Genomic DNA, 9,814 nt, shown 5'->3' with positions numbered 1-9,814 from the left:
TCTCAGGTCTTCTGTGTAAGAAATAAAGTTCAAGGTTGTTCCTCAAATCTCTTTAAAGGTTGGAATAACAACCGGGAATTAACGAATTGCCTTGAAGTTTCGAAGTTATTGCTCAGGGTGCTCCTGGGACAGATCTTGCTGGGAAGATAGCAGCAAATTTACAATGCATTCTAATACCAAAGTGTAAATCAGTCAGTGAGCTCAGGAGATGAAGAGATAAACTGTGACACGAACACTAGTTGATTTAAGCCACTTCACTGTTTGCTTTATATAAATGGTGCTTCCTGCTTAGCCCAAAGTAATTTTTCAGAATTTGTTGGATTTCTGTGTCAATTGCCATTGCACTAATCCTAGACTAATCCCATCATATTATTCCCACATCCCCATCAACAATATTAGGACCAGAACCTAACTGGGTGAGTTTTCTTCTTGGGCAGCCCCCTTGGGATTAAGGACGATGCTACCATTCTGGTCCTGTGGGTTCTGAGGTGATGTGGGAACTGCAGACCCTTCCACAGATAGGGCAGGAGGTATCTCATGGAGTGGGCAGTTGCGTAGTTTGTAAGGTGGTGTGTCCCATACTGCATTACACAGGACCTCTGAGCACTCCTGACACATGAACTCAAGGTTCGCAGTACCATCCCGAATGCTCATTCTCTACATTGTGTGTTCTTGGGTCAGGGATTCCCAAGAGTTTGTGGGGATGTTGCAATTTTTTAAAGGAAGCTTTGAGCACATCTGAGACAAGAAACAGACTTGTAAACAGCCTCAAACTGTGGCTTCAGTGGAATGACCTTCATGCCTACAGTTGTTTCACAGGGAAGTAACTCTGCAAGTGGCTATGGAAAATCCCTCGATCCATGAACCGTTCATCCATATTAAAATTCAAGTCAAGTTTATTGTCATGTGCACAAGTACGGTGAGGTACAGGTACAATGAGAAACGTGCTTCCAGCAGCATCACAGGCATGTAGGTACAGACAACACACAGAATATAAATTACACATAAGTTATACCAGACAGCGAAGAAAAAAAGCACTGTGCAAAACAAGACATTGATGCAAAAGAAAATACAATCAGAGGCAAGTCCACGGCAGTGCAAGAGGTGGTCCGTAGTGTTCTGTTGCTGAGGGTAGGGTTGGGGTTGTGCAGGTCGGTTCAAGAACCTGATGGTTGTAGGAAAGTAGCTGTTCCTGAACCTGGTGGTGTGGGACTTCAGGCTTCTGTACCTCCTGCCCGATGGTAGCAGCATGAAGAGGACATGACCCAGATGGTGGGAATCATTGATGATAGATGCTGCCTTATTGAGGTAGCAAGTCCTGTAGATGCTGTCAATGGTGGCTTGATGGACCGGGCTGTGTCCACTACTCTCTGCAGCCTCTTGTGTTCCTGTGCATTGGAAATGCTGTACCAGGCTACAATGCAACTAGTCGGGATGCTTTCAACAGTGCGTCTGTAGAAGTTTGTTAGAGTATTTGCTGACATGTCATATCTCCTTCTCTCAATTTTGCTCTCAAATCCCTCTATGGCTTTGTTCCCCCAGTCTCACATCCCTCTGAGATTCCTGCAATCCCCTACCTTTGCTGCTTTCTAACTTTAATCATTCTTCCACTGCAGGCTCTACCTTCACACCGAAGCTCCTGAATTCCCTCCCTAATCCTTTGGGGCTCTACCCTTCCTCTTTAAGCTGCTCCTTTCATTTCTACTCATACAGTATTTTGTCTATTAAATGACCTTGTTTCGGAATCCGTTTGTATCCTTGCCTAACACAAATCTATAAAATATTCATTCTGAAAATGAGGGGTGACCTCATTGAAACATATGAGAGCCTGAAAGGGGCACCTCAGGGTAGATGCTGAGATGTTTCCACCAGTGGGAGAACCTTGAACGAGGGAATGAGTTACAAAATAAGGGAGCAGTCACTTAAAACTGGGGTGCGTAGAAATTTCCTCTCATTATGAGAGGTGAACCTCTGGAATTCTCTGTCCTGGAGGGCTGTGGAGACTCGATCACTGGGGGTATTTAGAGAGCAGATGGGTACATTTTAGAAAGATCGAAGGATTGCAGACCATGGGGAACTGGCACAGAGGAGAAGGTGAGACCTGGGAAAGATCAGCCACGATCACATTGAATGGTGGGCCAGACTTGAGGGGCTGAGTGGCTTACTCTTGCTCCTATATCCCTATGTTCTTTGGCCATGCTCCCTGCCACTTGACTGAATGAGGTGTAAACCCACTGGCACACAGGTTTTGCCACTTAATCTGCTGCAGCATCATAGTCATACAACATGGAAACAGGCTCTTTGGCCCAACTGGTCCCTGCTGACCAAGATTCCCATCTAAGCTAGTCCCACTTGGCCCACGTTTTGCCGTAGGTGGACAACTGATTGCAGTTCTTTCTGAATGGACTGAGGGGTCTGGTTCAACCCTTGTCAACGTTTCTGTTGAATTTATTTCTACTGTCCTTTCAACCAGCATGTCTATGTCACAGCTACTCCCTACATAATGAAGGATGCTCCGTGTTCTCCCAATTGTTTTAGAACTCTGGCCACTGACCCTTCTGCCCTGGAGACACTTTTGTTCAGCCTGTCCAATGACAGCCCTTCGTGGCTCAGAATTTAACGGCCATTGGTCATCCCCTGGTTCATCCTCCTTTCATTGATCTCACGTTCTGTTTCTCTATATCTTTATCATCAGCATTACTCTCTACAGGTCCTTCCCAGCTTACGAACTCCCAACGTACCTACAGCCCGTGCATGCGGTGGAGCATGCGGGAGACCGGAGGGATGGATTTGCCGGCTGCTGCAGGGCTGCAGGGATCTTCTGCCGGGTGGGAACTGGGTCCTTTGCAAAATCTTTACATCCTGCAAAGAAATCTGAATGGTTGAGTTAAATGCCCTGGTTTAACTACACGTTACCCCTGGGTGGCCTGTGTTTTTATTTAAACATATTGCTGGGTGGGGGGGGGGGAGCTACATTTCTGATTGCAAACTGTTTGGGTTACGAAGAGTTCTCAGGAACAGAACCCTGTCGTACCTGGGGAGGGACCCGTATTTCATTTCTCTCTTCCTGCATCACTTTACTAATCCTTCCTTCCAGCACAATATCTCCATCACCCTGATTTTTTTCTGTCTATCACATTCTTTCTGAATCTAACTCTCTTCTGCACACTCTGCTACACCTTTTCATTATTATTCTTTATCTCCAACACTTTATTCTTTCTCTCTTTATCACACCACACTCTTTCTATCACTGTTTGTCACTATCACTATTTCAAACTCTCTATTCTTTTTCTTTTCCATTCTCGCCATTTCTATTCCCCTCTCTATTCCTGCCCTCCCCCCATCCATCACTTTCCATTTTTCTCTGCTCCTCCTCTCTATTCCCGTCCTCTCATTCTACCACCCTTCCATCCTTACTCCCTTCTCCATCCCTCCCTCTCATCAGCAAAACTAAAAATAATCAGCCGGAGGAACTCAGCGGTCGAGCAGCTTCTGCGGAGGGAGAGGAATTGTTGAGGTCTCAGGTTGAGGTCCTGATGCAGGGTTTCAATCCGAAACGTTGACAACTCCTTTCCCCCCACAGAGATGTTGCTCGACCCACTGAGTTCCTCCAGCAGATTGTGTGTTGCTCCAGATTCCGGCTTCTGCAGTCTCTTGTGTCTCCATTTTACTACTCCACTGTGAATTCTCAAGGCATGCCCACTCTGAAGAAGAACTCCTCCTCTGGGCGTGTCCCTCTCTGTCTACTGCTCGGACAACATTCTCACCAAGACTGCGTCCACCCATCACTGACCAGCCCCTGCCCCACCCCTCCCTCTCACCTCTTTAAACTGTCAATCTCCCTGCTACACTCTCAGTCCTGATGCAGGGTCTCGACCCGAAACATCGACCATCCTTTCCCCCTACAGATGCTGCTCGACTCGCTGAGTTCCCCCGGCAGATTGTTTGTTGCTCCAAATTCCAGCATCTGGTGTCTCCTCTTTCCCATTCCCTCATTATCCTGGAAACCGCTCGGCCGGAGACCGCAAGAAACTGCAGAGAGTTGTGGTAGTGTAGCGGTTAGCGTAACGCTTTACAGTGCCAGCGACCTGGGTTCAATTCCCGCTGCTGTCTATAAGGAGTTTGTACGTTCTCCCCGTGTCTGCGTGGGTTTCCTGCGGGTGATCCGGTTTCCTCCCACATTCCAAAGACGTACGGGTTAGGAAGTTGTGGGCATGCTATGTTGGCACCGGAAGCGTGGCGACACCTGTGGGCTGCCCCCAGAACACTCTATGCAAAAGGTGCATTTAACTGTGTGTTTCGATGTACATTTGACTAATAAAGAGATCTTATCTTATCTGACATGGCTCAGCACATCGTGGACTCTGTCTACACTTCTCGCTGCCTCAGTAAAGCAGCCAACATAATCAAAGACCCCACCCACGCCGGACATTCTCTCTTCTCCCCCCTCCCATCGGGCAGAAGATACAAAAGCCTGAAAGCACGTACCACCAGGATCAAGGACAGCTTCTGTCCCGCTGTTATAAGACTATTGAACGGTCCCCTAGTACGATAAAACGCTTGACCTCACAATCTACCTTGTTATGACCGTGCACCTTATTGTCTGCCTGCACTGCACTTTCTCTGTAACTGTAACACTTTATTCTGCATTCTGTTATTGCTTCTCCCTTGTACTACCTCAATGCGATGAAATGATCTGTATGGATGGCATGCAAAACAAAGTTTTTCACTGTACCTCGGCACATGTGACGATAATAAACCAATACATCCCTACCGCTGTCTCATGCTGTCACTTCGCATTGTTCCTCGCCCGTCTCCCTCAGTCACAACCTCCATCCAGTGTCGGGTTGCAGCTCCCTCCCCCGGAAGTCCCGCCTTTGCTTATTCCCGGAGATCCCGGGATTTCCTGAGCCCCTTCCCTGTTCCCGGGGCAGTGGGAGCCGGGGAGCGGTGACCGGCGGTGCTTCACACCGCTCCATTGTGTCCGCTGCTGGATGCCCGGACCAAGATGTCAGGGAAACATTACAAAGGGCCCGAAGTCAGCTGCTGTATCAAGTACTTCATCTTCGGTTTTAACATTATATTCTGGGTGAGTGGCTTGTAGGTTGCAACAGCGCTTGTAGGTTGCAACAGCGCTTGTGTGTTACAGCAGCAGAAGGGAGGGCTCATGGTGCTGGGACGCTGGAGAGAGGAGCGGGAGGAGGGTTAAACCGGGCTGGGATACACTGGGACTGACAGCAAAATTTACAGCAATTGTTCAGAGACAGAGAGAGCACAAGAGAGTCTTTGTGTATGAATGTGTGTGCATGAGATAGAGGAACTCCGGGGCCTGGGACTGAATCGTGCACTGAGACGGCACTGGCCGCATTGGCATTTTTGCATTTAAAGAAACTTTTGTCAAATTGCACCATATTTTCACCAGGCCCGCTACCGAAAGTGATTTTTATCATCTATCCATTGCGGACAGTAAAATAAAGCGTGATGTGTCGTTTACACAGGCTGTCTTGGTATCTGAGGAATCTTGTCTTGCACATTTTAGTTGTGCGTGGTCAAAGTCTGTACATCTTATCAGGAGTGAGTTCAGTGATAATCTAAAAGATAAAAATCATTCAATTGTAATATCATTTAGAAGACAGTGATTTGCCAGTGATTCTCCTGTTTGACATGTCTCTCTGAATGTAGGCAGGTGAGAGGGAATAACTAACAGAATTAAGCTGGTTTGAAGTCACTGCGCTGAATGATCTATATCACAAAATAAGCTTGTCTGATCTGTTTAAACCTGGCATGTGTGTGTGTGTGTGAACAATTTTCCTGTAATGCTATTCTTCATAAGGCAGGTCTAATGCAATGTGTGTGTGTCCCTTTAAGGCCAAAAAGGTGACTGCTCCCTGGAGTGAATGTGTTCATATGGAGTAAGAATTATTTTTCTTTGGATTGAAGCATCAGTTAAGAGTTTCCACATAACTAATTGGAATTTTCCTGGAAAGATTTGATCCAATTTGCAGCTGTCCGGTGTAGGTGTTTAAGTGTTGCAGGAGAGATGGGAATTGCCCTAACTGTTACTTTGTAGAGCTCTGTTTTTAATTATTGTTTGTTTTGACACAAGCTTTTGGCTTATTGCAGCTTTTGAATGTGCACGAGGATTAGGGCTGGAATTGGAAGTCAGTCCCACTGGAGAATGGGTTGAGGCATAAATTAGAAACGACAGATGCACTGCACAGAACTGTCCCCGGATGTGTGTGAAGGTGTTTGTTGTGTACTGTAGGTGTAAGTGAACAAAATAAACGGAGAAATGCTGGAAACACTCAGGTCAGGCAGCGTCTGCAGAGACTGGAAAAGGTTTCCGGTCAGAGACCCTCTGGCCATTGCATCTTTCCACAGATGCTGCCTGACCTGTTGATATGCCCAGTGCTTTGTTTTTATTTCAGATCTTTCTAATCTCTGATCTTTATTTTATCAGTTACGGTAAATGAAGAAATATGGCTGCCTATTTAAAAAGGACAAATATCTTCAGTTTAGAACTATTATAAGAAAAATTGAAGAGCTGGTTCTTTAGAAAACGGGATGGACTGTGATAAGACTATTGAACGGTTCCCTTTTATGATGAGATGGACCTCACGATCTACCTTGTTGTGACCTTGCACCTTATTGTCTACCTGCACTGCACTTTCCCTGTAGCTATGACACTTTAGTCTGTACTGTTATTGTTTTTGCCTGTACTACCTCAATTCACTCTGTACTAACTCAATGTAACTGCACTGTGTAATGAATTGACCTGTATGATCAGTATGCAAGACAAGTTTTTCACTGTACCTCGGTACAAGTGACAATAATAAACCAATACCAATAGGTTGAGTGAGCTAGGGCTTTTCTCTTTGGAGAGGAGGAGGATGAGAGGTGTATTTGATAGAGGTGTACAAGATAATAAGAGGCATCGATCGAATGGACATCCAGAGACTTTTTTCCCAGGGCGACAATGGCTAACACGAGTTGTCATAATTTTAAGGTGATTAGAGGAAGGTATAAGGGGGATGTCGGGGGTAAGTTTTTTACACAGAGTGGTGGGTGTGTGGAACGCACTGCCTGCAGAGGTTGTGGGGGCAGATACATTAGGGACATTTAAGAGACTCTTAGGTGGACATGTGAATGAAAAATGGGGGGCTATGTGGGAGGGAAGAGTTAGGTAGATCTTAGAGCAGGATAAAATGTCGGCACGACATTGTGGGCTGAAGGGCCTGTACTGTGCTGTAATGTTCTATGAACCAGTGAAGATCTTTTAAGACGCTGAAAGATGTTTGATTGGTTGGGCACAGGGAAGATTTTTTTTTCCATTTCTTGAGACACTTGAGCCTTCCTGTGTTGTACTGTTCTATAATCTTCCTGTGCCATATTGTTCTTTGGAGACACGAGACTGCAGATGCCGGTATCTGAAGCAACACACAAGATACTGGAGGAACTCAGCGGGTCAGGCAGCATCTGTGAAGGGAAACGGACAGTCGATGTTTTGGCCCAGATGAAGGGTCTCGCCATTTCCCTCCACAGATGTCGCCTGACCCGCTGAGATCCTCCAGCATCTTGGTGGTTGTACTGTTCTATATTCTATGCACCAATTTAAAACAGTCGCCAATAAATCCTTTATGGGAAGGCAGGAGAATGGTTTCACTCAGTGTTGAGAATGTGGAGCTCACTCCCATCGGGAGGTGTTGAGGCTAGAGATGCAGTTAAGAAGCTGGATAGACAGAGGAAGAGGGAATGAAGCGATCAGCTGCTTGGAAGAGAAGAAGTCTGATTGGATTATGTTTGTGTGAACCAGAAATACCATACAGACCACTTAGCTGAATTTATTTATTCTGTGTAATACAAATTCCCACATTTATCATGGATTCCTAGAACTCATAACAAATTTCAATGGATTTTATTCTGTGTCACTGGAATTCAGGATCACTCAGAGGATTGAACTCTGGGGTAACAATGTGGATTGATCTTCCCTCCCTCCCTCCCTCCCTCCCTCCAAAGTAAATAAGCTCAGAGTTCCAGGAAATTGATGAGACCAGTTAATATTTAAGTATAACTTATGAAAGTGTTGTCAAGCATTGGAATGTTATATTATTACATGTATATCTTTTGTCTACACAGAATACGAAGCAAGTATTCATTTTGTGAAAAGATTGGAGAGGTTTTGGAATGCCACAGGGAGTTCTTTACATCACCAAGGTGGTTGGATCAGACATCCTGTAATTCCACTAAAACAAATAATGATAAGAAAATGTTTAAAAGAAAGTAGATGGCATTTATTGCAGTAATTTAGAATCCCAAATGGCTAACATCGATTTAAGAAAATTTGAAATGGTGTCGGTCTGATTGTTGATGTCTGCATTGTCATGAGGGCATCTATTATTATGGTATAATGCACTTCATCCTTTGAAATGCAGTGAGGAGATCCTGCACCACTGTACAACATTCAACCTGTCAGAATGTGTGTTGGGTCCGATTGTTGTTTCAAAGCCGCCACTACAGAACTTTAGTTGCTATCAAAGGCTGCCTGGGGTTTGAGGCTGTGGGAGGGAATTGCTTTCATTTTATGAGTGGGTCCAATGTTGAGTTACTTGGGAAGACAGGAGAAGCTGAGATTGTTGACCAGAGAAATCTGTGGAGATTTAATGTGCGTTGAAGGTGATGGGCTTTGATAGTGAAAATAACTTGTCCAGACCGAAGCGGAGGACATGGGTTTAAGATGATTCCTGAGGCCCCTGAAACATGCCTTGGGTTGTTTTTCCTTCTAAAGGTGATGCTGTAAGTCTTTCCACTAACTACAAGGAGCCTCATGGAATATTCCGCTTGCCTGCATGAGTACAGCTCCAGCAACACTCAAGGAGTTCAATAGCATCCAGGACAATGCAGCCTGTTTCACTGACACTTCATCTGTCATCTTAAATGTTCCTTCCCTCCTCCTCAGGAGCACTGTGGTTGCAGTGTGAACAACCTCAAAATGCATCACAGTTATTTGCCCAACAGCACCTCCCATAATTGGTAATTGTTTTTTTTTATGTCACGTGTACTGAGATACACCGGTACTAGTCCTCATTGAGGGGTCAGCGGTGGAAAGGGTGAGCAGCTTCAAGTTCCTGGGTGTCAGCATCTCAGAGGATCTATCCTGGGCCCAACATATTGATGCAGTCATGCAGAAGGCACACCAGCGGCTCTACTTCATTAGAGTTTGGGGAGATTTGGTATATCACCAAAGACTCTTGCAAATTTCTACAGATGAACAGTGGAGAGCATTCTGACTGGTTGCATCACCACCTGGTATGGAGGCTCCAATGTGCAGGATCGAAAGAGGCTGCAGAGAGTTGTAGACTCAGCCAGCTCTATCACAGGCACAACCCTCCCCACCATCGAGGACATCTTCAAGAAGCGGTGCCTCAAGAAGGCGGCATCCATTACTGAGGACCCTCACCACCCGGGACATGCCCTCTTCTCGTTACTACCATCAGGGAGCAGGTACAGGAGCCTGAAGACCCACACTCAGCGATTCAGGAACAGCTTCTTCCCCTCCACCATCAGATTTCTGAACGGTCCATGAACACTACCTCGTCATTCCTCTTTTGCACTATTTATTTATCTTTGAAACTTATGGTAATTTTTATGTCGTTACGTCTTGCACTGTACTGCTGCCACAAAACAACAAATTTCATGACATATGTCAGTGATAATAGACCTGATTCTGATACAGTGAAAAGCTTTGTTTTCATGCCATGCATACAGATTATTTCATACATAAATATGTTAGGTTAGTACAAATGACGAATAAACA

At 45.5% G+C, this 9,814-nt stretch overlaps 1 protein-coding gene and 1 long non-coding RNA gene across 3 annotated transcripts in view; one reads left to right on the top strand and one right to left on the bottom strand.

Annotated features, from left to right (window-relative positions):
- Nucleotides 1-1,331: 1,331 nt before the first annotated feature.
- LOC127567411 (uncharacterized) lies at nt 1,332-4,810 on the bottom strand. Its single transcript, XR_007955870.1, has 3 exons — nt 4,775-4,810; nt 2,742-2,862; nt 1,332-1,388 (listed from the first exon to the last, which is right to left on the bottom strand). It is a non-coding gene; the product is annotated as an uncharacterized LOC127567411 (long non-coding RNA).
- A 67-nt stretch (nt 4,811-4,877) lies between these two features.
- LOC127567406 (tetraspanin-5) overlaps nt 4,878-9,814 on the top strand; it is an 87,853-nt gene continuing 82,916 nt past the window's right edge. For both annotated transcript variants that reach the window (XM_052010286.1, XM_052010284.1), the window contains exon 1: nt 4,878-5,089. In XM_052010286.1, coding sequence (XP_051866246.1) covers nt 5,009-5,089 — 81 coding nt within the window. In that variant the 5' untranslated portion in view covers nt 4,878-5,008. The remainder of the gene's footprint in view (nt 5,090-9,814) is intronic.

The sequence above is a fragment of the Pristis pectinata genome, chromosome 2 (assembly GCF_009764475.1).
Source record: "Pristis pectinata isolate sPriPec2 chromosome 2, sPriPec2.1.pri, whole genome shotgun sequence".
Taxonomy (NCBI): Eukaryota; Metazoa; Chordata; class Chondrichthyes; order Rhinopristiformes; family Pristidae; genus Pristis; species Pristis pectinata.
The sequence above is the reverse complement of the archived record's forward strand: the minus strand, read 5'-3'. Positions and strand labels throughout refer to the sequence as shown.